The 27,586-nt window shown below is 47.1% G+C and overlaps 11 protein-coding genes across 11 annotated transcripts; 6 read left to right on the top strand and 5 right to left on the bottom strand.

Moving 5' to 3' along the window:
* Positions 1-323: 323 nt before the first annotated feature.
* Positions 324-1,464, top strand: GLAREA_04592 (NAD(P)-binding Rossmann-fold containing protein; the record flags this gene model as incomplete). The annotated part of the gene is made up of 3 exons (XM_008086969.1): positions 324-362; positions 417-891; positions 938-1,464. 3 exons carry the CDS (start codon positions 324-326, stop codon positions 1,462-1,464), a joined length of 1,041 nt encoding a protein of 346 aa, XP_008085160.1.
* Positions 1,465-2,100: 636 nt separating this feature from the next.
* Positions 2,101-3,474, top strand: GLAREA_04591 (CBD9-like protein; the record flags this gene model as incomplete). The annotated part of the gene is made up of 3 exons (XM_008086968.1): positions 2,101-2,134; positions 2,195-3,161; positions 3,213-3,474. The coding sequence occupies 3 exons, from the start codon at positions 2,101-2,103 to the stop codon at positions 3,472-3,474; spliced, it is 1,263 nt and encodes a 420-aa protein (XP_008085159.1).
* Positions 3,475-4,320: 846 nt separating this feature from the next.
* On the top strand, positions 4,321-5,211 carry GLAREA_04590 (uncharacterized protein; the record flags this gene model as incomplete). The annotated part of the gene is made up of 1 exon (XM_008086967.1): positions 4,321-5,211. The coding sequence occupies one exon, from the start codon at positions 4,321-4,323 to the stop codon at positions 5,209-5,211; it is 891 nt and encodes a 296-aa protein (XP_008085158.1).
* A 207-nt stretch (positions 5,212-5,418) lies between these two features.
* GLAREA_04589 (FAD/NAD(P)-binding protein) lies at positions 5,419-7,199 on the bottom strand (the record flags this gene model as incomplete). The annotated part of the gene is made up of 4 exons (XM_008086966.1): positions 5,419-5,603; positions 5,660-6,440; positions 6,494-6,823; positions 6,873-7,199. The coding sequence occupies 4 exons, from the start codon at positions 7,197-7,199 to the stop codon at positions 5,419-5,421; spliced, it is 1,623 nt and encodes a 540-aa protein (XP_008085157.1).
* Positions 7,200-8,534: 1,335 nt separating this feature from the next.
* On the bottom strand, positions 8,535-9,170 carry GLAREA_04588 (uncharacterized protein; the record flags this gene model as incomplete). The annotated part of the gene is made up of 1 exon (XM_008086965.1): positions 8,535-9,170. The coding sequence occupies one exon, from the start codon at positions 9,168-9,170 to the stop codon at positions 8,535-8,537; it is 636 nt and encodes a 211-aa protein (XP_008085156.1).
* Positions 9,171-9,891: 721 nt separating this feature from the next.
* GLAREA_04587 (Arginase/deacetylase) lies at positions 9,892-11,383 on the bottom strand (the record flags this gene model as incomplete). Its single annotated transcript, XM_008086964.1, has 6 exons — positions 9,892-10,148; positions 10,198-10,730; positions 10,783-10,866; positions 10,938-11,028; positions 11,096-11,192; positions 11,246-11,383. The coding sequence occupies 6 exons, from the start codon at positions 11,381-11,383 to the stop codon at positions 9,892-9,894; spliced, it is 1,200 nt and encodes a 399-aa protein (XP_008085155.1).
* A 2,476-nt stretch (positions 11,384-13,859) lies between these two features.
* GLAREA_04586 (uncharacterized protein) lies at positions 13,860-16,889 on the top strand (the record flags this gene model as incomplete). The annotated part of the gene is made up of 1 exon (XM_008086963.1): positions 13,860-16,889. One exon carries the CDS (start codon positions 13,860-13,862, stop codon positions 16,887-16,889), a length of 3,030 nt encoding a protein of 1,009 aa, XP_008085154.1.
* Positions 16,890-17,735: 846 nt separating this feature from the next.
* Positions 17,736-18,140, top strand: GLAREA_04585 (uncharacterized protein; the record flags this gene model as incomplete). The annotated part of the gene is made up of 2 exons (XM_008086962.1): positions 17,736-17,888; positions 17,973-18,140. 2 exons carry the CDS (start codon positions 17,736-17,738, stop codon positions 18,138-18,140), a joined length of 321 nt encoding a protein of 106 aa, XP_008085153.1.
* Positions 18,141-18,912: 772 nt separating this feature from the next.
* On the bottom strand, positions 18,913-20,475 carry GLAREA_04584 (PLP-dependent transferase; the record flags this gene model as incomplete). The annotated part of the gene is made up of 1 exon (XM_008086961.1): positions 18,913-20,475. The coding sequence occupies one exon, from the start codon at positions 20,473-20,475 to the stop codon at positions 18,913-18,915; it is 1,563 nt and encodes a 520-aa protein (XP_008085152.1).
* A 3,416-nt stretch (positions 20,476-23,891) lies between these two features.
* On the top strand, positions 23,892-25,398 carry GLAREA_04583 (S-adenosyl-L-methionine-dependent methyltransferase; the record flags this gene model as incomplete). Its single annotated transcript, XM_008086960.1, has 5 exons — positions 23,892-23,966; positions 24,057-24,091; positions 24,211-24,293; positions 24,349-25,073; positions 25,132-25,398. 5 exons carry the CDS (start codon positions 23,892-23,894, stop codon positions 25,396-25,398), a joined length of 1,185 nt encoding a protein of 394 aa, XP_008085151.1.
* Positions 25,399-26,137: 739 nt separating this feature from the next.
* Positions 26,138-27,440, bottom strand: GLAREA_04582 (alpha/beta-Hydrolase; the record flags this gene model as incomplete). Its single annotated transcript, XM_008086959.1, has 4 exons — positions 26,138-26,341; positions 26,396-26,876; positions 26,924-27,034; positions 27,082-27,440. The coding sequence occupies 4 exons, from the start codon at positions 27,438-27,440 to the stop codon at positions 26,138-26,140; spliced, it is 1,155 nt and encodes a 384-aa protein (XP_008085150.1).
* Between the last annotated feature and the right edge of the window lie 146 nt (positions 27,441-27,586).

Here is a 27,586-nt window from a genome sequence, read left to right as displayed (position 1 = left end):
CACTGTACTAGCTAAACTTCATCGGCTTTAACATCAGCTTATGGCTGTAATGAGGTGCATTGGAAACTAGCTTTAGAAATAACCTTTTCATTGCTTATTGTCTCAAATATTCGGGTCGAAATAGGTGAATAATTATCAGCTGTGATGAAGTTAAACTGACTACTCACGTGTCGGCACACGAATTGATTGTGAGGTAATGACTTCATCGCAACGGGTAAAGTGGGCAGCTCACGATGGCTTTACCCGCCTCACGATAAATAAACTCAACAACCAAATCACCTTGCAATATATTAAAGTAAATTCAGACCAGAACTATATTCAAAATGTCAATAGGTGTAGCAATTATTGGTGGTGGGATCTTTGTACGCGAGGAGCATTTAGTAAGCACTTATTTATCACAATTCTTGCTGAAATAGTCACTTACCCCGCTAGAGCCAGCAGTCCAAGCTGCCAGTTCACACCTCACCCTCAAAGCCATTTATTCGCGGTCAATAAAGTCGGCAAAAGCGTTAGAAGCCAACGTGGATCTTTACTCGGACGACTCAGGGTCTGGCAATACCTACTACGATCTCCTTCTCCGAGACGATATTCAAGCCGTAATCCTCGCACTTCCTATCCCCGCCCAACCAGAATACGTCGAAGCCGCTCTAGCAGCAGGAAAGCATGTCCTGTCAGAAAAGCCAATTGCGAAAGACATTACCAGTGCGCAAAAGTTGATTGACTACTACAAGAGCGATAAAGTTAAGGGTGGCGCAACATGGGGTGTCGCAGAAAACTTCAGATTCTTGGATAGCTTCCTTTTCGCCAGACAAGAGGTCCAGAAGCTTGGCAGAGTTTTAGGCTTCAGAGTAAAGATGTTCGGAAACGTTCAGCCTGGTTCTAAGTACTTCGGTTAGTGATCCAATGTGTATGGTTGGATTGAACTGACCTGTCGCAGAAACGGCATGGCGAAAAAAGCCAGAATACCAGGGTGGTTTTCTACTTGACGGTGGTGTACATTTTATTGCTGCTACCAGACTGCTACTAGGAGAGGAGGCAACTCCTACAGCTTTGACAGCTTTCACTACCCTTCTGCAGGAGCATCTCCCTCCCGTGGACACAGTAAATTCCGTTTGGCAGACCAAGACAGGGATATCCGGCACTTTCTCCGTCTCCTTTGGCACTACCCTTTCTGGTAGTGAGTACGTTATTGCGTGCGAAAAGGGGAGTGTCGCAGTCGAATTTAGCAAAGTCACAGTTCGATTGGGAATGGAGAAAGACAAGAAGGAAACAGTAAAGGAGTTTAAGGAAGAGGGAGCCGGCGTGAAACAAGAAGTCGCTGCTTGGGCGAAGAGTCTCTCTGAAGGAACTCCAAATCCAGGCCAGGCTCCTGAGCAGGCTCTTGCGGATCTTGAGATATTAGAGAAGATGCTCAAGAGTGGTGAGAATCAAGGCGCGGCCCAGAGCTTGAAATATCAGTTGTAGCGGCTCTTTCCACAGCTATAGAGGAACCAGACTCACAAGAATCTAAGAACTTTCACATAGTATCGAAAGATTTTTGTTGTTCTGATTGTTCAATACCCGCTGATTACCATGCCGAGGCAGAGATTTCGAGAGTTCTTTCAGGTAGCCAAACTGTGAAATGCACATTTGACAACTGCGTTATGTTACGTTGAAAGATACTAAACTTCAGTCGATCGATCCGTTGAATAGTTTTGGGTAAGAGGAGGCAGTATTGAGGTGTGTACCTTTTCAGTGCCGATGTTGGGCAAACCCCTGGAGTACGCGTCTGAGGTCTGAGCCCAAAATACATTTTCACCTTCAGTGCCTGTATGCACATGATTTAGCCTATCACAATTCCTGTGTTGGTAATTATTTTGAGATCGTGGCGCCTAGGGGGTTGCCAACTGCAGTGCTCATTGGGCCCCCAGTTTCGCGAGCGCTTACAGCCCCAGCGGCATTGCGACGCATCCAGGGCGGTAGACGACGAAGAGAGGTACTTGAAGGCCATGAAACTCCTGGATTGAAGGATTGTCTTTCCGTCATTGTTTTATTTTCCTTTGCGTTCTAGTTTTCCACACAATTTTTGGATCAAGTAGTTTTGTCCTACCAAATATCAAAATGCTTCATTTGCGCTCAGTGCTGGTTGCTGCCGGTAAGTTATTCATGTCATTCGAGTAATCTAAGAAGAATTTAAGCTGATCTGAATTTACAGCCGCTCTATTTGTTTCCAATACTGTAGCAGTGTCATCTGCCGCCTTCGTATCAGATCTTGAAAGCATAAAATTCACGATAAACATTCCACAGGAAGAAAACAGCAATGAGCTTTATTTCTCGATGTCCGGCCCGAGCAGCTGCAGTTGGCTAGCTGTTGGATTAGGAAGTTCAAATATGAAGAATTCCTTGATGTTTATGGCATACAAGGACAAAACTGGACAAAATGTCACGCTGAGTCCTCGATTATCTTACAACAATGTCGAACCGGTATACACCAGCGAAGTCAAAGTGACTTACTTGCCGGGAACTGGTGTCTTCGATAACATTACTACTGTCAATGCGAAGTGCTCCAATTGTCGACAATGGAAAGAAGGCTCAATCGATCCAAAGCAAACCGAAGCGAACTTTATTTGGGCGAACGCAGGAGTTGGCAACCTGAAATCGAATTCACTCACCGCGAATCTCAAACGCCATGGCTCGTATGGAAAATTCAAGATGGATCTCACAAAGGCCGTCGGTGCAGGCGAGGCAGTCACTCCTGCAAACGTCAGTTCTGCGGGCTCCGCTCAGTTATCTGAGGAAGCAGACCATGATTTCTCTTCTGGCGCTCACGCTTTGATCATGATATTTACCTTTGTTGGTCTCATACCACTTGCTGTAATGATCTTGCGCATTCTCAATAGCCCGAAATGGCACGGGATTGTCCAGACTATTTCTGCTACTTTGGCTTTGATTGGTATGGGATTAGGCTTCAAGATTGGGACAATGTACAACCGAACGAAAAAGTTCAACTCGGCCCATCAGGTCATTGGTCTGATCGTTATTCTTGCAATGATCGGACAGTTCATCCTTGGCTTTCTGCACCACCGAATGTATTCTCAGACGAAGCTGCCAACGAAGCTAGGGCCAATCCATGTATGGCTTGGCCGCTTCGTTGTTCTTCTTGGTATAGTGAGCGGTTTTGTGTAAGTCAATCGCTTTAGAGATGCTACTGAACCTCTACTGACACTACCTAGTGGCTTCCCTCTAGCCCAAAACTCCATATTCAACTGGCCATTACTTGGTCTGGTCCTTTTTGGAATAATATTCTCTGGTCCATTCATCTTTTGGCGATGGCGACGCAATATGCAAAAGGCAAACAAGGCGGAAGCTGCAAAGGCTCCAAGTGGCGGTTATCAAGCGGAACCTTGGAGAGGTGATCATTCGCAGAACGACGTCGATTTACAGCAGATGAATCATCAAGCACCGCCGCCCATGTATAGTAACCAGTATCGTTAGTGCGGAGAAAATGATTCGGGACATTGAGAGAATACATCAATATGTGCAAATGGTTAAAGCATCTTTCAAACAAAAAGAATTTTTCATCTTTCATTTGAATTGTAATCAAGACCTTGTTTTCACTCAAGCCTCGGAACCCTTAGATCATCTGGTACTTACGAAATTATTATTATCTGGCCAATGAATATTGGATCTGCTTTGGCATATATAATCAGAGGATAATGTAGAACATAGACATTAAATTATTGCTCAGGAGGATCGTGATCAGTTCGCTCTTGTACCCCAGCTTTGGATTCCGAATGGCCATAGCCAGTCATGAAACAAACAAGCGCTTAAGTGAACCCATTAGCCTGTGGCCTTGAAGACGACCTTTGCGCTACGTTTCATCTACCCGCTGCCGCCCTCAGACCTATGGCTTTTGTAGCTTGGTGCTACCAGAGAGTGAGCCGCAGTTTATGGAATGGCACTGGAAGTATTACCTGTCAGCTTTGGTCTACTCAGACCACGAAGGCGTCTGTTGAAATAGCTGAAAAACTCAGCAAGTCCAATCAATACGTCTGCTATGGGAGCACATGTCACCCGAGAAGAAACGAACAGACTTGTCCCATGTTACTAGTATCATATGAGACTCTGTATGGTCTCCTTCAAGGCTATGAGTGAGACGATGAAGTTGCTGAGCCGCAAGACCAACGTAGTTCATTATTGTTATAGATGAGCTGCTAGAATGTCTTTCTACTCGGAGCACATCGACTTATCCACTTTCATTTAGTAACAATATCCTTCGTTTTCTTATAGATTCATTATAGATTTCCCCCCATTGGTCCCGGCGACCGACTTCTTTTCAGGATGCATTTCAACCATATTTCAGTCTACTTGGCAGCAAGTTTGAGTTTAACAGAGATATGCCTCGCAGCAGCCATATCATCATCCACAGCACAATCAGTCATTTTCAGCCTTAGCAATACCATGAACGTCCAGCCGACAGATGTACCCTCCCCTACAACCACACTACAACAACCACCAGCACCCACCCCCTCAGTTCTCGACACCCTCACTCTAACAGCCTTCCTAAATCTCATCAGCTCAATGTCTCCCGCAGATCTGACGTCTTCAGACGGAACAAACGAATTCTTCATTAAAATCCGGAACTGTCTTTCCGGCAACCTCCAAGGAATATTCGTCTCCAACCTACCTCTGATAGTCAGTCTTTCCTCACAATTCGCCTCTGTGACCTCCGCGGTCCCAGCAGTCATCACGAGTGCCGTCGCGGTAGTGGAAAGTCAAGCTTCAGAAGTCGCTGGCATCGTAAGTGAGATTCCGGCGAAAGCAAGTAGTGTTGTAAACGTGGTGGAAAGTAAAGTCACTGCGGAAATACCAAAGATTACGTCGGCTGTTGCGGAAATACCAAAAATTGTCGTGCCTGTTGTGACGAGTGTACTTGGAAATGTTGGAGAGAACATTGGGGATCTGTTTGGGGGGTTGTTTGGGAAACGAACCCTATCCGCCGCGAAGAAGTGTTTTGGGATTGCCCTTGATTCGACTGTGGTTTTCCAGGTTGCAGACTGCGTGGTTGGACTTACTGTCTCTGGAGCTGTGGCGGAGGTTTCGCAGATTAGGAGCCTTGTGGATGAAGTGGGCGGTGTTGGTTTTGCACTGAGCAGCCCGGCCGTACTGAGCGAAGTGGCTAAGCTGGGCCAAAAAGTTGAAAAGTGTCGTGGAATGGTCAGTGGCGGATGAGACATCAATATCTACTTGTAACATATTAAGATGAAGCCTACTACGAGCACATGTCTCAGGAATACATTGCTCAACGTCGACTTTTGCCTACGTTCCTCTCCGTGGCCTTGTAACTAAGGACTTGCACAAAGAATGGCTCAAAATTGAGAGAAGTAAAATGGCCATCAAGAAGCCCACGTTAATGTATCTCTAGCAAAAGCTTGCTAGCTATTCTTCGAATCCAAAGGTTTGCATACTTGATACGAACCAACCATTATTAGCGGTCAACTGCCGTTCGCTTGTTGTACACCCTCTTATCTTAGAATATGAGGCCTCGTTCTTACAAATAGTCTTGTTGTTGCCCAAGCAACCAGCAATAGTATTACCAACGAATTGCCCTTCAGTGTATGCTCCTACATACTTGTTTAGCGTTTTTGACTCTTCAGAATTGTAGTGGAAAATATCTTACCTTGCAAGAACCCAAAATACCCAACGCTAGTTGCTTCTCCTGCAAACCACAGTCTCCCTAAATTTGCTCGGAGATTTTGGTGGGTTTCAAGACTCAGTCCCGGAGGCCAGTTAGAGTAACTTCCATATGCCCAAGGCTCTGTACTCCATCTTGGATACATAAAGTCAATTGGATCAGGAATATCACTTCCGAACATAGTTCTGAGAACTTCCATGACCTCTGCCTTTGTGGCATCATTAGACTGCTGTTCGGCGCGATATGATTGTGCATAAACCACCGTAACGAAGAAAATACCAGAACCAGGGATGAAGTCTGGAGCGTTTAGTGACTGAAAAACGGGATAGTATCCACGTTCTGTCGGATCGGCGTAAAGAAAGAATTGAGTTGCCGCATCGTCGCCATGTTCCCAGAAGAAGGTCCCGTCTGCAGACGGGGGGAATTGGAAGAATATTTTAGTGTAGGTTCCCATTTGCATACCCTCGATACTTGCCTGTTTCCAAGCAGGTAAGACCGGATCGAAGGTTACAACATCGTTTTGAAGGACACCAAGGCTGAATGTGCAGACTGCGTAGTCCGCTTGAATACAAGATCCATCAGCCATACCAATGATAACACCATAAGAACTGTAGGTAATACTAGTGACATTGGTGGAGAGTCGTAAACGCGTATCGTTTGGGGTGAGAAATGTGTATGCCTCGCCCTCAATCATGTAATTGAAACCACGTTGGTCGATCACAAAATTGTTTTCGTCACTGAATTGGTAGAAAGTGTCATTGAAGTTCTGTTTGAGTTTAGTTCGGATTCTGCGGGACTGACAATGAAGGAAATCCATACAATAATCGAGAACGTCTGACTAGATTGATCTGGAGAATATGAATACTCCCAATCAAATTCCCACCATTCGGCAGCTTGTGCTTGCATATTCTTCTTCGGCTTCCAGTCTGCGATGCTCAACCCGGTCCTCATCGTTCGATCTTGGAGATTGTCTGTTAGAATCGTTCCAGCATCTTGCTCAACTGTTGCATATGCAGTCTCGTAGTCGTCTAGAAGGCCAGCGAAATCTGCAGCTCCATGCTGGTCATAGGTCTGAATCATAGAATAATTCGAGTACGTATTTTCTAAACCCCATTTCTTCGCTAAAGTCCAAATTGGATTTTCTGGTCCCTGAGAACCGTCAATGTCTCACTTATACACTGGAAGGAGATGAGACTACCTCTGGAGAAACTAGACCTTGGACCCAATTGGCCCCGAGTTCCACTACATATGGCTCACTTGTCGAAGCATTCTTTCCAAATGTGGTATGCTTGACTCTACCCCCAATATAATCGTTGACGTCCACAATGATAAAGTCTGTTACTGAAGCGTTATATAAAGCTTGCGCAGCGGCAATTCCCGTCATGCCCGCACCCAAAATGACCACCTTAGTCTTTGTGCATGTTCCATTCTTCGGCGGGGTTGGTGTCGCCAACGATGAGCCAAACAGCCACGGCAGACAGACACAAAGGAAAGCAAATCTGCCCAGAAACGATTGAGGAGCCATTGAGGGCACAGAGAGAAGTTGTGACTGGGAAAAGACTCAGAAGTAATGTACCGAGGAGCTACATCGTACATATAGATCGCGGGGACGGATGAAGATCCATGTCAACATCAATTTCAATCTAAAGACTAGCCGTTCCTGCATGCACATCAACATGGGGTAGTACAGATGGATAAGAAGATGGTGGATTGGCCTTATCTTTTGCTCAAACTGGACATTATTGCGGCCACTCTCGGAGGAATTAAGCAAGTGTTGTACCATGTTGAGCAGGAAGCGTTGTGCAGCAGCGTTCTGTAGGTAATCCGGCCCAGCTTGAGGAAAGTTCGAGGACTTCCCAGTTTGGAATGGCCATGCGAAAGGATGGGGGAAGCTTTGTGCACCGTCGCACGTGATTTAAGCGTTCCTGTACTTCAATTTGATAGAAACATGTTAACAAGGCCTGTTGCAAAGAAATCTTGAAGAGTAAAAATGTTCTCAATTCAAAGGTTGAGTTGTGCGAGTCGTTTGTGTTTTCCGGAAAGCAGCTGTGTGCAAGCTCACGTGTGCTAGGTGACATGCTTGATCTGTACCATTCGAACGAGTACCTAGGTAGCTCAACAGCATATTCTTATTCGCAGATTAATCCAAAGGCCAAAGTTCTTTCTTGTAATAATAAAACCTATTATTATTCCTAAATCAGAGCCAAGATAGAATATTGTAGAAAAAACAACAGAACTCTGGACTGGCGCGCATTCGAAAAGCTGAAGTGCCGACGACGCGTCACCCCTCGTATTTTTTTGGACCCAGCCTCAATTTCTGGTAAGGCAGAGTCCCAAAATCCACCTGCAAGGCACTCGCTACCACACAGAACATCTAACGATTTGGTCTTTGAGTAGAAATTTGAGTAGCGGGTTTGTCAGGCAAGAGAAACCAGATCTGTATGAATGTATACTAGAAATAAAATGCATATTGAATTAATAATATAATATGACCCCATCCATCATCTGGTACCGCCGCCAACTCAAGACCGTGAATGATAGCTTTAATTAAAAATTATTACATCAACTACACGCGGTGAATCTATCGAGTCCCGTCGTCCCTCCTTAACATCTGTAGCAGTCCGCTTTGCTTGGTTTGGGGGTCTACAGACCTCTGCCCAGTAGATAATTTGTGAAGTCGGTCTTCCTTACTCCTGAAGAAGCGTGAACGTCTCCCCTTGGCTCTGAACTGCTCAGTGCTTGTGATGTGAATATTTGTACCGTGTTTTGCCAACGGCACGGCTCTGCTACGGTATTGAGACCAATATACATCGATCTCTTTCTTGAAAGGACAGTCAATGCTGGTGACAAAATCGACCTTTCAAGTGTTGGTGTGGCCTTGCGTATTACCACCCGCGCCATGATGTCTCTGTTCAAATGTTTGACTCGAAGACCCCCCAGTATGAGGGCGATCTAATACCACATCTTCAAACACTATCTCACTCAGTGGCGTCTTTCCGTCAGGAATCATTCCATCCTCATCCACTGGTCGGCTCAGAAACATCCCTCCAGGCGGTGCTCGATTTCGAGGAGACACAACTTCGTCATACGATGGAGGGGAAGGGTCTGGCGGTGGGCTCATAGCCTGTGGGCTCCGGCTTCGAATTTCGTGCAATGGCAGTACAGTTCCCGTCGGTTGTGCGGATATATCGTTCGAGGGTATTCTCCTTTGCCCATCTGGAACCATTCCCCTACGTTGGTTTCGAATCCCGCAACAGCCGCAACAATACCACATTGAAAAAGCAACAATGAAGACAATTCCAAATAAAATTCCGATAGCAACAGCCGCCTTCGCTCCAACTTGCAGTTTGTCAAAAAGGTTGCCGTCTGAGTCCGGATCGCTGTCTGGATCGTTGTCTGGAAAGCTGGTTGCAGACTCTTTGTGTTGGTACAGACTTCTAGTCGCGGTGGGAAGATAACTGGCAATTGACAACGCTGAGGCGCAAGGTGAAGCCATGGTCGGGACTGATGGTGAGGTCGCCCTTTTCTATGGTGGTGATAATAATCGGTGGGAAGACCGTTCGCTGTGTTAAATGTGTGGCTAGGTGTGGATTGAGTCGCGCTGGAAAGGCATCAATAAGTTCAAAAGTTGGTCTGCTTATGTGAAGGAGAAAAAGAAAGGATAGCACGAGAAGAGAACAATAAGCCTGGAAGCGACATCGACTTAATCGAAATGCTCATTCGCAGTATGCATCCATTGCATCGAGGCGCAGCAAACATCAGGTCTAAGATTGCCTCGACCGCCTACCGTGTCCAGCAAGTTGACCTAGAATGGGCGCTAAAAGCTGCTCAGGATACAATGTTGGTTCAGGTAATGCTGGAATTCTGGAGAAGGAAAGAGATTTGCCATGACTTTTGCTCGAACAGTTCGTCCGATGTGCTACTGAGATGTAGTTTAATGATGGAAATTAGCGTCGTGAAATGGGGTGTTAGCGGATGGGAGCTTGGGCCACCCAACTGTCCTAAATCAGCTAACCTTTCTGGGCGACTCAGCTTCACAGGTCACGAGACAGTCAAGATCGCAGGTTTGCTGCAAATCATCCAGTCATGAAATTTTTCATCGTCAATTAAATTCTTCAACATGCAACAACATATCGATAGATCGCACTGTCAACTTCCAGACTGGCCACTACCAATTGGACCCTTATCTCTATCTTCGAATCACCATCAACCCTTCTTTACATCTCAGTCTGACCCTCTTCTTCTGAACTGTCAATCATTTTGCTCAAAGGGCCTTTCTTCACCATCAAGCTCATGATCTCGTAGAGGGCATCGGCGGCAGCCATTGTAGTGTGCTCGGCATTGGTATCGTACGCAGGAGCAACCTCAACAATATCGGCAGCGATAAGGTTAATGCCTTCCAACCCTCGGATGATGGTTCGGAGTTCTCTGGTTGACCACCCTCCAGTCTCGGGTGTGCCAGTGGCAGGCGCGACTATTCCATGTCAGTACTTTCTATTATCACAAGTCGAAAATATACGTACAAGCGGGATCTAGAGTATCAATGTCGAGTGACAAGTACACTGGCTTCGTGGTACCAACACGGTCGCGAATTTTCTTGATGATCCCGTCCATACCGATGGTATCAATTTCGCGGGCTTCGACAATCTCGAAACCGCAGTATCCGTCGTTCTCATAGTCACTGGGTCCACTCAAAGTTGTGCGGATTCCAGCATGGATATTGGTGTCATTGGCAAGCAGGCCTTCTTGCGCAGCGTGGTAGAAATAAGTACCGTGGTTGATGCTTGCAACCTTACTTGGAGACCCGCCGAAGACCTTTGGCTTCCAGGTGTCTAGATGCGAGTCGAAATGAATGACAGAAACTGGCCCGTAAGCGCGGTTGATGGAGCGAAGCAGCGGCAGGGTGATGGTGTGATCTCCACCAAGGGTAATGATTCTTGGAAGAGTCTTGCCATTCTTTGCTGGGCCCTTCTTCTTTGCGTCCGTTGCGGGTGCGCGCGTCAAAAGGGAGTTGTGTCCTTCCTCTATCTGGTGGAGTGCCCATGTGTTGTCATATCTGCAGGTTTATTAGCTTTTTTTGCGGGATCCAACTCATCATGCCTACTTACGAGGTTACTGGTATATCTCCGCAGTCTAGGACCGTCGCCCAACTGTTGAAGGGGTTTGTTTCAAGTGGAACATTGTAACCACCACTAAATCGGATTTTGTGTGAGCCTATGACCGGACAACAACTATCAGCCTTTATGCTGGCGGGGGGACTGACTAAAGATTGAGACGGCGAGAACCTTGTCGGATTCCAGAAGGCCCAAAACGGGCTCCCGGTCTGTACGAAGTTCCGGTATCGAATGGAGCTCCTATGAAGAGATGTTAGTGTCAGGGACCTTGATGGGTATCTGCGAGACATATATATCAAGGACGTACCGATGAAAGCGATGTCATACTTTGCATCATCCGATGCTAAGCATGGAAAGTATGGCAGCCGTCCGAATGTCGATATACCAGAGAAGACAGAGTCCGCCTGAGGGAGAGTCAATTGTGCCGCATTTCGAGTCAATCCCACTATTGACGTACCTGAGTCCCACCATCACCGGGCAAGGTATTGTACCAGAGAGCTTTGTGAGGACCTTGAATGGGAATCTGGTGCTCATGGTCACCGTGTGCAAGCACACTGTTGGCTAGTAAGGCGACGGCGAGGGTTTTGGATAGCATGGTTACGAGGATAAACAAAAGCGGAGTGTGAGGTCAATTGGAAAGAGAGACGGACATTCTTGCTGGAGGAACCAGAGTTATATGAATTGCTGCGCTGGCATTGCTTCAATGCACTATGCTGGCGTCATGTTGACTGTGCGATATTACAGGTCTCCGACGATGTCCAAGGGGACATCTTCTTATCCCAACGCGAATGTCATCTTCAACAGTGGCTATCTTCGGCGGCAGCTCTCCGAGCATTACCTGACAGGTATTACAATGGATTACCTTATATTCACTGCTATGAAAGCTCCTACTGGAGGACTTGGAGGGGTAAGGGGACTTCTGAGAAATAATTTGTGAAATTTTGGCGGGGTAAAGATAAAGACTTCTGAATGAGGAAAGGACCTGAAGGTGATATGACAAGGAGTATGAATAATTGACAGTTGTTAGCAGCAGCATTACCTATCAATTGACTTTCTATTGGTACTGAACATTGAGTAATGAAGAGGTAATAAGGCGAGTCAACGCTACGGTGGGCGTGACAGGCGGATTCGCAGAATTAAGAATGCGGTGAGGTAATTGATGCGAGATGATAAGGATGGGGAGAGCTTTATCGGCGTCGGCGATATCGCGCTGCTTTTAAAATGTACATAGGTAGGTACAAGTACAGTACTCCATACACACGAACGGACCTGTCGATCGTCAAACACCTGGCGGAGATCCGGGGCGAGGCTGGGCTGGAATCCGCGATGTCATAAAACGTGGTTGATGGGACGTAACGGTTCCGTGGTTAGTTTGCAAGTTGAGGAGCGATGCCATCCGTAAAGCAACTAAGGCAGCGGGAGCTATCTTCATGGACATTTCTGGGAAGCACTATTTGAGTTCTGATATTTGCTGTTGGAATGAGAGATGTATTGTTTCATCCAAATTGTAACCAGCTTGCTTGCGCCATGGCACTCGGTACACATGTTGGTCGTCACTAGCGAAACATGAGACGAACGACCCAAGACTATACCAACTATGGTCGACAGCCTGCGAAAGTTCTGAGCAAAAAATCGATAGATGCTGCGGGTAACCAATTGTGGCCAAGGGCCGGCGAAGATATATCACGTTTGGTACACATGCATTAGCATCACAATCTTAGTTCGTCCGAGGCACACATACCTTAGGTGGGAACGAAAGATATAAAACCAAAGCTTGAATAATCGAAATATTAATAGAATACAACAAGGACAATGCTACTCATTGAGTTCCTTGACGATATCAAGATGGTAACGTAACAGTCTCTTCCGACACGTGACGCACTCTCTCCATATCTGGTGCCATCTATACTCGATACTCAAGACACAACCTGCTGCCAAACGCGCAGTCGTACGGCGGTCCCTCCTGTCCATCTGCAGTCGTAACTGGTCGAGTTAGGGCTTGTGTTCGTTTTTTGATCATTTTCGACCACTCAGACGCCATACTATCCTCCTTCCAAGATCGTCTTCTGCATGGAAAATGCGAGGGGTTGGTACACGCTACTCAGACATCGTCATTCGCTCCCCTCGCTCTTCATACCTGCAATCGCCTTAATGGCTGTTTAAAGTTCACAGGTTCATGTCTTTCCCGGCTGTAATTCGTGTTCCTCTGCGCTTCGCATGGTGGTGTGTCGCGCAACTTATATGACAGGATAGCCACTCTATGCCTTCAATATGAGACGAAGAAGCACTCCAATCCTGCAGAACTTCTAAGATTGTTGGTGCGCTTTGCACCTATCGCGCGACGTAGCGACTCGACGGCTTCCCCTCGGTCGGGTCTTGCCTGCTCGCCTGCCAGACATCTTGCGACCGAAAGACCACGACCACCAGATGAGATACACCACATCCTCCTGTGCCCACGGACATCGACAGAAGCAACTCCAAATTGTCACATAACATAACCTGCCAACCGAATCCTCGAATCGCATGCCCCCGTCGCACATTTCTCCCACTCGCCAGCGACTCCGCATAGCTACTTGAACCCGGCCTCGGGTCGTCGTCGCAAGAGAGGCTGGGCCAGTGCAGAACGCCTCCCTCCTGCTCGCCTTCTTGCCTTCGAATCATATATCCTTTACAGAAAGTTCGAGTTTTGGCTCTGCCTGTGCTGCCTTAATCTGGATCCAGGCGAGCACGCTCTTTTCCCACCGAGCGCCACTCTTTACTTCCGCTCCTCTTGTACCGCAGAACCACGCTCCCTTAACTAAAAAACAACCATTCACTATCACGAACAGATTCTTCTCGAACCTATCTCTGCCATTATCCGTGCCGATCTTGGACGACAACGACGAAACGAAACACCGATAATACCTACTTATGCAACAGTCCGTAATGTTACAGAGCGCCGATGAATACTGAAAGGAAACTCGAGGACAATCGAGCCGCCGTGTGTTGATTTATCTATTAGATCGCCGTCCACCTGCTATATCGAATCGCCTTGAATGCTTCTCACGCAAACAAACACGAACTGGCTCAGGATGCCAACCCGGGAGCTGGGAAGCTCGTTCGATCCTCCCAATCGCGTTCAAGCCGTCGGTACCACATTGCTCAAGAAACACAAGATCCTACCTCACCCGCGAAAGGAGCTCGTGCGAGATAATACACCTTCCACGCCGAAGGCGAACCAAATCCAGAGCCTCGAAATTGATACCAGATCCTCATCTGTTGCCAGTTCTGATGCGTCGAGCCCCAGAACGTTGAAACACACCCCGAAGAGAATAGTCAGCCTTCCACCAACGCCACCGACCCATTCCCGGCAGTCCTCAGGTAATTACACAGCAAATAGACAGGATGCGATATCAAAAGAGCCTTCGAGGACAGGGTCAGTACCTGGTACACCAACAGACCAGAGAAGCCCACCTACCCCAGACGTAACCCCTCCGCGACGAATTCCCCCAGCTTTCCGTCCTCAAACGTACGATCGATATCCATCTTCTCGCGCTGAGTCATTCAAGACGGCGTTAGAAGATCAAGATTCCTCGGACGAAGATCACCTGTCAACGGTGCGGCCCGTCCCAGCGTCGGGAAGAACTTCAACCACGGAAATTCCACAGGTTCCCAAAATCCCAGAAAGCTTTCAGAAGCGCAAAGAGATAGGACTTGGACTCTCTATAGAGTCCGAAAATGGGGGATCAACTACTCCACAACTGCTAGAATCTCCTGGCCAGGAATTTCATGTCTTTGATGGAGAATGGGAATCCGAATCGAGCGAGGTAGAGCGGGAGTGGGATGACAATCTTATGAGGAATGTTACAGTCCGTAAAAGGCCTGGAAGAGTCCTCCCCGTGTATATGGATAATGCAATGCCTGAAGTCCTGGAAGATCTTGTCGTATCACCAACACAAGCTACACGGACAGCACGTCAGTTGCCCTTACAAGAGCGTAATACACCACTAGTAGACCAGAATTTACCTTTACAAGAGAGAATTGCACGACATAGGAGGCAGAGGGACAGCGGAGATCGATCTGTGAGTGAGAAGTACGCGAAGAAGTCACAGTGGCACTACTCGGAGGGCTCTCCAGTCATGCCTGATGTCCGAAGATTTTCGACAATGTCTTCTCGCTCAGGATCTACAGTCATTGGTGCGATAGTTGTCGATGCTCCTCCAGTGCGGAGGAAAACCCTAAGGCATACCAAGAAACACCTTGGGCTGCGAGATTTCAGCTCAGATCAATCTACCATTGATTCCAAATCAAACTCGGTCGTGTCAACTGAAGTCACGCATCGTCTTCACCATTCGATCGGTCAGATATCTGAGCATCGACATCGTAGTCAACAATCCAATGGCACTATCAGTAGTAGTTCAAGTGGAAGAGCCAGACGTGATGTGATTAGGAGTGGAGGTATACCTGTTGTGGTGATCCCAGATCGACGCTCTTCCACAAAATCTTCAAAAGCACCATCTCTAAGGTCAACAAGCAGTAGAAAAACGAAACGAAGCTTGTCTCTAAGCTCGGCACCACTTTCTAGTTCTTCCAAATTCAATGATCCATCTTACTCCGATAAGCTACAATCACGGAAGAGGACATTATCTGAGTCTGCTGGGTCTGGAGACTCTGTGCGTACGATAGATTTTCCACCGAAAATTCCTGTGAGGAGATCATCTCTCTCAGCCCCAACGAGCCGCAATACCTCTCGAGCTGGTTCCTTGACCACTGAAAGTCTCAAAGCTCATGACAAATTTCAAAGCAAAATCATTCAACAGCCAGAAGCTAAAGTCGCGACAAGCTATCGTTCCACCGAGTCCCACAAGGAGCTAGGAAGCCACGCATCTCGGCCGAATTTCGACCAAAATGGTGATCCTTTCTTCGGAAAACGCTTGTCAACGCAGGTCACTCCATTTTCACAGATGTCGTATGAGACAGCGGGCACGAACCCCGTGGTGTCCGAGGCACTAGCGGTGTCAATATATCCTCACCAGAACAAGTCTCTGCTCGTCGTTCAACATGCATCTACAGAACCATCCCCAGCGAGTCTCAAGGCGTCAGATCCCTCACAGTCAGCACCACCCTCTATGAAACTGAACGGCGAAGCCACCGCACCATATACGCCTCCCCAACCGAGTCACCCTATGGACGAGGTCGACTCGCCTTTGAGAAACCCTCGAGTCCCTCCTGAACCACCTGCGATCAAATTTATTCCAGCCACACCAGCGGTCTTGACACCTAGCCAAGAAGAACAAAAGCAACTTGGTTTTGACTTCGATGAGTATGAGGAGAGACCAGCGACATCTGATAGCAAGCCGAAAAGGGGAATGTCTTTGATACGCAGATTTAGCAAACGCAGAAACTCGGAGCCAGCAGCCCCTCCACTGCCCGGACTACTGAAGCGCACATTCTCTTTGAACAACCGACGAAAGGCGCAAACAGACGAGGCTACTCAAACCTCTCGAGGGAATGCTAACCCTTCGACTTTGTACCCATCGGTCGAAGATCAACCAGCAGACGGCAGCAAACTGCATCCATTTTGGAGGCCATCTCATTTCTGGGACGACCTTGAAGACGAGGGGTTTGCTGACGACGAGCTTACCGGTGGTGGATATCCTCGCATTGACAATAGACCTCCACCTCCGAAGAGAAGTTTAAGTGGGAAACTCAAGAGGACCTTTGCTATTTTGCCTATTGAAGATGACCATCAATATCAGCCATACTCTAAGGACAGAAGGATTTTACGAAAAAGTAACAGCGGAAACTTACGCGTCGTCAAACAAAGAAGTACCTCAACTTTGAGGAGAAGAGAGAGCGACCGAGGATATTACGCAGGACGCTCAGGTTCTAGAGAAGGCTCTTTTGGCTACGGCTTCAAGGAAGGCAATGGTGGCAACAGAGTACATACCATTCCTGGAATTGGAGTCCGAGTCGAGTACGTCGGCTGGAGCGCTGTGAAGCGGAAGTTTAGTGAGAAGCGAAGACAGCAACGGACTGCGAAGTTACGGGCAAGCATCAGTCATCCGCGAGAAGTCCAGAGCGGTGTCGATGACGTTCTCCGCAGAAGAAGAATGATGTGAATGATGTGTTCGTTTTTGCAAATCAAATGTTCTCTGCCTGTGAGCGGATCTAAGAGATTTTCTCGGCCCTGACGTCGATGATGTCTATCATCTGCGCACTGTTTTTTAAAGAGTCCAAATCCGAAGAGATACTTTTTCGAGTCAGCGCTACTCTAAATTTATTTACAACTGTTATTATATACTGGATATATCTTTTGGTTTTCACGATGCGATGACATATTTATGAGTACTACGAGTATGAGGGATGACATCTACTTTACATTTTTGGATTAGGAGTTGTGGTCTGTTGTTTTGCTGGGGACGAAGATGGTTTGATACCTTGGCGGAACGAGGGAACATTGTATTTATGATGCTCATGATTGGGAATTTAGACATAGTAACAAAAGAGATTTGAATTTACGTGTCCATTACGAGTATGTCATGGATGATCTATGAACACTGAAGGCACAAAGCTAAGTAGGTAGATACGTGTAGCTCCAGGATTTCGACCAGAACGGCAGATTATTTAGGCAAGACCATACTTCTATGGAGGTCTCAGAAAATTAGTTGCTCGCCTAGTGTGGGGTAATTGATTCGACGCTAACAGGCGGTGGGACACCCCTGCAGATTTTGTTCGGGCACAAAATGTATCCATCACGAAATTCTTCACGATTGCAATTCCGTTGTGAAATCTTCACGTCAAGTTCGATCGCATTTATCAGATTGTAGCACCACTCGAGCAGTTCTCGGAAACAGATTCCCCTGACCACAAAGCTTGAGCGATACCCTCCCGCCGCACGATACAGACATCACCAAACCCTCAACCACACTCTCCAGGGCTTGAGCAATCATAATTGTCTCGCAGACATGGCACAAGGGACTATCAAAGCAGGAAAAAAATCCACTGCGCCAACAGTAAAGGGCAGTGGAGGCAGAAAAACGGTGCTGGGTCCTAAGAAGGGTGCGAGGACTATTGCGCCTAGGAAGGCGGGGTTGGTTAGGAATGCTAAGATGACGAAGGTGTGTGCTATTTTGCTATTACTTTTGTTCAGGCTTGGGGCGGAAACTGGGGACTAGGTCCGAATAGGGCTAATCTTTCAACAGAAACATTCAGCAGGTTTAACGGCGATGACGGAACGGACGTTGGGTGCGAAAGCGGGACATTTGGAGCTTATTAAGGGAGGGAAGAAGAATCAGGATGCGCCTGTGAAGGGGAAAGATGGGAAGACTGTGGAGGATGTGAAGAAGGGCGGGAGTAAGAAGTTTGGTTGAATGGTGTGGGGTTTTGGTGTGTCGAATGATGTTGAGATGGTCACAAAGAGATTCGGGGGAAGGGAGACAGGCTACAAGAAGATCTGGGGATGGGGAGTGGAGACGATTGAAACTACGGAAGATGAGAACTGCGGGAATGCACGAGGAGATATCAGAATGGTAAGCATCTTCTTGAAAAGCTCTGTTGTTTATTGGCAAAGGCTTTTGGGTACATTTCTCCGAGTTCGAACAGATGGTGTCTGAAATACGGACCGTTTGTTTTTTGGGTGTAATACATACTGTCGACGTCTATACTACAAAGAACGGTAATTACAGATAAGCAAATATGTACCACAGATTTCTCACTATCGAAGCCTATCATTGTCGCATTCTACCACATTTGCTTCCTTCACCAAAGATCTCACCACTTCAGACGACCATATCCAGTTGACACGCTTTCAGTCTTCCTCTTCCTATAGCCTTTCACCTCTGTCATTTTGCTTTGAGACTTAAAGTTGTAATTCCTAGCTATAGTATTCCCAGAAATTTCAAGTATTAATGCTATGTTTCCCCCAATTCCTATTTGTTGAAAGTTCGTGTAGGCTGACCTTTTCGAAATGGTGTTTATGATAACATCACTCCTAACTCACCTGTATGTATGAAAAGTAGTCTATTCCACTTTCAAGAAGGAAAGAGACTGTTGTTCAAAAAAAATGAGAACTGTCATGATCTCATAGACATAAGGCTTTTGTCATTAATAACATCTTATTTACTCCCATTGCAAACGTTATAATTACGTTGACCCTTTCAGAACTTCCTCCAACACACCCCTCACAACATCCAAATCTCGATCAACCTCGACTTTCCAAGTACTAACCGCAATCCTAGCCGCTTTCTTCCCTTGCCATACCGTACCACTGACATGCATCCTCCTAGTTCCGCATATCCCATCTACCAGCCCGTTATTCACACGCTCATCCTTCGCTTTGAAAATCACAATGATATGCGTATTCTCGTATGGTGGCCGCTCGATCGGTGTATTAGTACCCGTAGGTTGCGGACTTGATAGAGAGAGATGATGGAACGGTGCCGTGGGATGAGAAGGTGGAGGCCCTTGCGCTAAAAGCTCAAAAGCAGGGTGCTGATCGATATATGCTGAAATAGCACGGGCAAGACGAACTTGTTTTGCAAATATCTCGGCAAAGCCAGAACGGCCATAGGCGACGAGCACAGAGTACACAGGCAGCGCTCTGAATCTTCTGGAGTTCTCAATTCCGATATTGAGAGGTGATGGAATAGATGAAGGGCCCGTAGAGAGGTACGCCGCGTTTGCGTTTTGAAAAGCTGAGAACATCGTCTCGGATGTGCGAGTCCAGAAGACGCCGCAGTCATAAGGAACGTTGAGCATCTTGTGACAGTCACCTCCAATGGAATCAGCTAGTTCTAAGCCGGACGATGCGAGGATGAGAGCTTGGAATTCGGGGGTAGGGGGTAGACTGCGCGCGAAGAGACCGAATGCAGCGTCGACGTGAAACCAGGCTCGGTATTTGTCACATAGCTCTCTGATCTTGCGGTTTGTGGACACCCCGTTTGTTGCAAAGCGACCTGTGTTGACTTCTCCAGCGCTGATGACCACAATGTGAGCGATCCCGTCCTTCGATGACTTTAGTTCGTCTTCCAGCGCTTCAAGGTCCAATTTCCAGGGCTCGTCTTTGCTGCTTGGAATATCTTTGACAGAGACTCGTCCGATGCCCACCACGCTTGCGGCTTTGTATAGGGAGGAATGTCCCATTGAAGTCAATACTCGAATCTCTTTGATACCAGCTTTGAGACAAGCTCCTAATATTCCTAGTTCTCCCACACTTCCAGTTTCTCCAGCGGCATCAAGACGAGTTTTGACAACTGCTTCTCTTCCACATGCAAGGCCCAAAATATTAGAAGCTGTCGCACCCGTAGTAAATGTTCTTCCCTGAAACTCCTCCCCAATATGCACCATCTCAGCCAACATACTCAAAGCTCTGTCTTCCACAGTCGAACTGATACTCTGATCAGGTAAGTGGACGCCAACATTTTGATCGAATGCAGTGACGATATTATCTGCCACCTCAGCTATCGGAAGCACCCCACCAGTAACGAAACCATAGTAGTTGCCCGTTATTTTCTGTCCATTGAAAGCTGGACATATATCTGATATTAGATGTTTTCGTGTGGCTTCTTCGCCTAGTCCAGAGGTAGGTAGGGATGTTGGAAGGGTCGCTGTTGCTTGGAGGATTGTATCTGGTGGTGGGAGGGCATCTGTTGAAGCTTCCTTCACAGCGCTCTGTAGAATATCGTAGGATGAAGTGATAAAGTCCATTTTGTCTGTTCCAACAGGATAACTAGGTCGGTACTGGTCCTCTGCGGAAGATCAGGTGATTTGATGTAAAGGGGTCTCGTTTAATCTTTGTGAATAGCCGAAAAGTAAAAGCCACGGGCGACTGGTGGCTGCTTTGATGTATTTGTGTGCGTAAGGTACGAACCTCGTTATCTTATTGTCTTGGACACATCTTGGTTCTGGCACAGCTCGAGGTTCTTTGATTATGAAGACGTGAAAAGCATCAGAGACGAGTGACTCAGAAGAAGGGCGTGTTGTCTTCGGTTTCCTGCGATGGTCCCACGTATTTTCCAAAGTTACCTTTGTCAGCTGTGGAACTCTTGATTAGTCGTATCTTGTTGCGAGCACGGCTATGGGTACATAGATACTTGAGGTGCAATTCGTTGAAGACCATGCCAAGTCAGGTCAGGCCATCGAGAAGGTTGAGTGAAGAAAAATGCGGGGCCGCCCCCAATGGAATGGGTTTGGGGATGGACGTAGGGTTCTAGATTCTAAATTTAGTAAATTTAGAAATAATCTCAGATAGCTAAATGAACCGTAAAATGAGTCGTTTTAGCTAAATTAGATTTGTATGTATAAGGGTATAATAGGGTTTCGCCGCCGATAAAAGATGCCGAAAGTAGAGATTTTAGGAATTATTTTTTGGGCCGGAAGAAATTTCAGAAAGCCGACTTTCGAATAGACTCCGACGCCCGATTCCGCTAGCTCCGAAATCACATGACTTACTAATTTAGATCTAAACCCAAGGCAGGATAAACGATAATTTAGTAATTATGGCTAAACTACCTTATTTTACGCTAAATCTGTTACCCTAGATGGACGACCGTGAGCGAAGCCGAGCAGTCGATCCATATCCAAGCGAGGAGAAACATGTCCCTCTTTTAACTTTTCAGCAGGGTTCTTGGAGGGGCTCGAGGGATAAGTAATCCTTGTCTATCTACCAGTGTCGCTCGGGACTCAATTCGTACCCCTGGTACACACTCTCGCTCTCGCTCTCACTGAATCTGGAATCAGATATTCATGTACTTCGTCAAAGGCAGAAATATATGAACCGACTTTTACAGACGACTTGAAAGGGGTTTGGTGGGAAGGACTCATGTTAAAATCGTGGTAACATAAAAGGAATAGAAGGGATCTGGAGAATACAAGCACTCAGGATAAGACAAAGAGCAAATGGGTCAAATAGGGCCAGTAAGGCAGTAGGGTTGGTGGGGTAAGTAGGGCAAGTACAAGAAACCCAATCATTAGGGTACGTCCCGCTGCTGAAGCGGAGTGTCCTGCCCCTGCAGAGAAGCAATGTAGGTGTTCAAATACCAGCGGTGTAGAAACCCTTGAAATCAGCCAACGCAAGAAGCCCACGCCGCAACAGATACAAAAGTGCAAAATGATTACTTCGTGCGCATCCGGCGGGATCTGGAAACGCTTGAAGCACGATCTATCCAGCCAGCTTGTGTGAAGGGTCCCTCGTAGACTTTCTATACTTGTCATCAAGGTATGGAACGAAACCTGCAGCTCCATGCGGCAACGCCGGTAGGATTCCACGGTAGTATTCCGTGATCGAACAATCCATGACTCTTGGGATGATGGCCATGATACCATCTGATTACGTCTTAGCAACAGCTTCAGAAACGTTTGGGTGACTTGATATCATTCGATAGTTGTCGAATTGGTCGTTCAGGAAAGGATAGAGCCTGTTCATTGTCAGCAACTTAAGACATTGGACCCCTGGTACAAGAGAATTTCGATGCGAGTAGAAACCTTCCATGCATTACATGCCAACCGGCGAGATTCAGATCAGATTTGTGTATTAAGTTACATAGATAACGGGACCAGATATAGTTCGTTTGTAACATGGCCGACGGCACAACGTACCACGAACCCGTCCACGTCGTCTCTCTAGTCCTGGAATGAGTCCGAGCCTGCCCATTTCTGCCTCTCTCTGATTTCTGGAGAGCATGTGTATGGTCGTACCTGACAATTCGATTACTGGTTTCGTGCTTCGTGGCAATGCCCATGCGGTCTCCCCTATGTATATCTGACTGCGTCTGCAGCCGTCCAGGTATGTGACCCAGCAAACTTAGCGACCTTCTTTATTCAGCGGGGACTTTATCCGTTCGCTGGGTCGCCGTTTAGGTCCGGGACCCGATTTTACTCTTACTGTCGGGTTTTCTAGAAGAAATGGAAGAGATTGTGGAATAAGAACAGTCGAAACCATCAACAACAGCTTTTCGAAAAGTACTTGGAAGTAGTAAAGAGCTACCAGGCTCGTCAGTGCACATCGATTGCAACATTTCTTGGCATTTCTCAAGGGTCCTACGATCAGCCGGGGCAGGATTCGAGGCATATCACATTCCTAGTCAATAGCTGGATGGCACCGAGCGCCGGACATTGAGCGATTCCTCCGTAAAAGAAAGATACGTGAGTATTCCGGCTTTTTCTGTACAACAAGAAGGTAGTACGTATAGCAATATAGTATGATTGTAAAAAGCCGTGGCTTGCCGGGTAATAGTGTTGGAATTCCAGTGACGGAGCAAACCTGGAGCGTTCGCTTGTGCACCCAGCCGAGCCAACTACTCACCCCCCTTTCTCAACTCCCGGGTCGATTCCAGCCAGCTCCTCGCTGTGCCACTTGCTCTCCGCCTCTCCCGCGTCCCCAAGAGTTCCAGGCCGCAGAACCACTCACGCATTTGGTAACACCGAACCAAATTGCTGGAACTGTTCAGCCCGTGGAAGGTCTGTATCCTGGGAGTTTGACACAAGATACATACGAAGGACATCTCAAGCTTCCCCAATCGCTCTCCTGCCGTCAAGCGAACTCGTCAAAGACAGTTCTTCCTCCAAGACACTTCTTCCCCCTGAATGACCCCCATGCGAGACAGCAAAGGCCGACATCATAGCTTGACAGTGTACAATAGTCCGTTCAATATGGCCCACCAGCGGCAGCATCCAGGAGCTTTGAAAGCCCACTTATCTCGCTGCCCGCTCCCTCTACTTCATCCGCCTCCGCCTGGGGCGATCAACGAGTCGTATTTTGCTACGACACTTTACTACCACAGCGCAATCAATTTATAAGCTTTCACAAGCCAGTTCTCTACTTTGCTCGTTTTTTCTCTTGTGCTGTCTTTGAGAGCGCTGAAAGCTTCCGTTCTACAGTTTGCTTGGGACATTCCTGAACTCTTCTTCCAAAGCCAGAGCCCTCCACCTTGGTCTGAGACGCTCAGTCAATAGTAGACTTCTTCATGGACATTTCAACGTTACATCAGACTGCAGACTGTTGGAGAGGCCTATGACACACTTTCACTCTTATTACCCGCCTATAGCTACCAGAAAATCTGCACCGGGTGCTCCTCGTCTGGGCGAAGAGTTTGTGGTTTTTTGAAACATTGTTCATTGTCGAAATGTCCAGCGCTGCTGCGTACCTCTCCAGCCAGAGCTCCCCTACACCCGGCTTTGACACTCCAATTGAAGCAGACGTACGTCCAGAATACCAGACACAACTGCCTGCGCATTGCATATGCCCGACGTTGGCGAAAGAAACTTTATCTGGCTGACATTTCTCGCAGTCCCCGTCGATAGCCAACAGCCCCTCGAACGTGAGGTGAGTGGACAAACAGAATCATTCGCCCCGCCACCCGGGTACGAAGTGGTACAGCGAAGCTGCAGCCCGCATCGTGTTGGTGATATCTCAAGCGCGCTGCATACTAACAATGTTCCCAGTGATTACACAAAATCCGTCACCGAAAGTGTATTTGAATTTCCCAAGGAGAATGGGCGCACATATCATGGATATCGTGAAGGCTGTACGACCCCTCAATCCCCCCACCAAAACATGTTGCTACTGACACCTTCTTGCAGCATACAACTTCCCCAACGATCCCACCGAGACCGACCGACTCGACTTTCAGTATGAAATCCTCAAATTCTGTTTTCAAGACAAGAACTACTTTGCGCCTCTCAACGATCCCAGGAACATCTTAGACATCGGCACCGGGACAGGACAATGGGCGATGGAAATAGGCGACGAATTTCCTCTTGCGCAGATTCAAGCGACCGACCTCTCTCCCATTCAACCAAACCACGTCCCAGAAAATGTTCAATTTTTTATCGACGATGCTTCGGAAGAGGACTGGGCTCTGCCTGCGGCTTACTTTGATTATATTCACACCCGCGTATTGCTAGGATGTTTTGAGGATTTCAGAGATATCATCAAACGCGCATATTTCTACACGAAGCCCGGCGGATACATGGAGAGCCAAGAGATTATGTCGAGCTTGTACTGCGATGATGGAACGATGCCTGCGAACTGGCCGTTTTTGCTTTGGAATAAGGACCTGGACGAAGCAGCAATGCGAGCGGATCGGCCGATGAGGATTGCAAACAAGATGAAGAGATGGTATGAGCAAGCGGGCTTTGTAGATGTTCAGGAAAGAGTGTTCAAATTACCAGTGAATCCATGGCCTAGAGACAAACATTTGAAAACGCTGGGAAAGATGCAGGAGGATAATTGGTTGGCTGGTTTGGCGGGTATCAGCATGGGATTATTCTCCAGGGTCTTCAGTTGGAGCAAGACCGAAATTGAGGTAATTTGATGCCAAATTCAGAATCTTTCGTCACTACACTCTAACTTCACACTTCTAGGTATATCTCGTTGACGTCCGGAAAGCAATATCCGACAAGCGCGTCCACGCCTACAACAAGGTCTTCGTGGTTTGGGGGCGGAAGCCATACGATTGGGAAATAGCTGCCGCGGCCAACGCGAACACACAATATCAAGGAACTCCGATGTACTCGTACCCCAACGCTCAAAACACATTCCCACCGCAGAACAGCTGTCCTGGCCCGACCGCGACCAGTGGAGCACCAGTGCCTGATGTCGGATCTGAGATGATGCCTCCACCTTCATGACGACTTTCTACCAAGAGATATCTAAAAATCAAGATCTAAAGAAAAATGTTACATATGTTCGGCGCGGATCTGCATCTGTACCCCACGAAGTAGGCTAGATAAGAAGAGCAGGAAGCACTTTGGTTTTTATCATAGCACAGGCGTCATGCGTGGGAAAACATCACTACCACTTCCTGACGATCTGGCGAATACGCACTTATATTTGGATCTTAGTCTGTTATATGTAACATCACAATATGTTATCTGGTTGATGATATACCGACAAGTACACCTGAGGTGTTTGTACTTGTAAAAGAGCGCTATGGCATCCAACATTCAGAATAATTAGGGTGGCGGTGGGAATGGAACGAATTGGATTAATTCCACTCTACTAAAACAACCTCACAATCGATCTCGCGACGCTACGTGGTGGACAGTATGGTCATAAGCGCGCATAAGCACTCGGTGAACTCAGTAGTGCTACTATATATCCAGGGCTTTGCCACCAGTAATGGAGCCGATATCTACTGTAGGAGGACGCACCGCGTACGTTGCTTGTTACTAGGTAATTCAGAGCCTTGTGGAAATTCATATTTCGTGCTTCTATTGTGTTTGAATGTCTAGCGGGCTAATGTTACAGATGTCGATAAGATGTACGTGACATCAAAGCGAAAATATTCCAAATCGTTCATAATTAATCTAAATCTTGTTACGCAGCTCATGCCCTTTCATCCATGCCTCAATCGGACCATTTCTTACTTCAAACCTGATGTTTATGAAGATAGTCGAGCATCACAGCATAAGCTCCCGTTGCATTGAAAGAGTAGTTGATTGCATGACCAGTCTTAGGGTGCACAACTGTCTGTAGGTCTGTGGCGTTGGAGAAGAAAAGTTCCGCTGGACCTCTCAAGGTATCAGTACAGTTTCCTCCACAAAGTGGGAAATCGAACTCTCCGCTAATGACCTGATAGACGGTCAGCACTTCCGGACATGACGGCTACCAAATGGGTGTAAATACCATGACAGGACCATGGAACTTGCTTGGCCCAGTAATCAAAGTTGTCAAAGTTAAGAGCTCTATAATCGCCAGAGGCTGGGCCACGGAATCCGAATACCACAACATCTGCTTATCATAACTATCCCCATGGAAGAAGAAGGCTGCATTACCGGCAATGTCACCAGATGTAAGATACTGATTGTCTAAACCAACCCATCTGCCTTCGCTCTGTGTATTGGCGATTCTCAATCCCATAGATTCGAGCGCTGGAGGTTGCGATGAAGAATCCCAAGCAAGTCCAGTGAACAGCGCTCCATCTGAGAGTTCGGGATTTTGAGTAATGAGACCCTGGCTCAGGAACGAGCCGAAGGAGTGGCCGACGTGAGCTAACTTTGAGGGTTTGCCCACACCACCGGTGTATTGACCAGATCTGAGCAGAACTGATAGCTGTTTGAGAATTGCTAAGTGAGTGCTTGCTTGGGCCCCATCATAACCAGAAACCCTAAGTTGATTAGCAAGTTTCGTTAATATGGCACAGGGAGTACAAACTTTGAGGAGAGACCTGTGCCGAGACGATCATAGAAGAATACGGAATAACCACGAGATATAGCGTAATCAACGAAGCTGTATTCTTCGGCATTCATCTGAATGTCCCAATATCTGTGGAATATCAGTAGCTGATTATAGACAAAATTTAGGACTCATACCGTTTGTCGAACCCTAGACCAGGAGTCGCCAACAGTATCGTCTTGGCCTGCTCTGTCTGCACAGTGGGCCAACATATCGTGCCCGAGATATCATAAGAATGTGTTGCATTACGAGTACCCGAGAATGGAGCGAAACTCTTTGCTGCATCGCGTGCAGCAATCTGATTTACGAAATCCACAACATCGAAGTTATCTCTAAATGGTTGGAAGGCAGGGATCGCTTCCACTGTAGTGGTGGTGATGGGAATGATATATTCTTGACATGTTCTCGTGTTGTCATGAAATATGGTAGTTGGTAAGGAGGATGCCAAGTTTAATAAACTTAGAACACTGATTTTGAGGAGGAGTGAGGACGGCATGGTAATGTGAGTGTGTTGATCATATGAGGGTGAAAGAGCAGTACTTGACGGAGATAATCTGGTATCTATATACATCTTGAGGAAGAAAATTGCTCTATGAAGTCAGTTCTACTTGGATGCAATACTCTCAGTAAGACTGTTTGTCC

This window comes from Glarea lozoyensis (genome assembly GCF_000409485.1).
Source record: "Glarea lozoyensis ATCC 20868 chromosome Unknown GLAREA5, whole genome shotgun sequence".
NCBI classification, from domain to species: Eukaryota; Fungi; Ascomycota; class Leotiomycetes; order Helotiales; family Helotiaceae; genus Glarea; species Glarea lozoyensis.
Note: the sequence above shows the minus strand (reverse complement) of the source record. Positions and strands in the feature narration are given on the sequence as shown.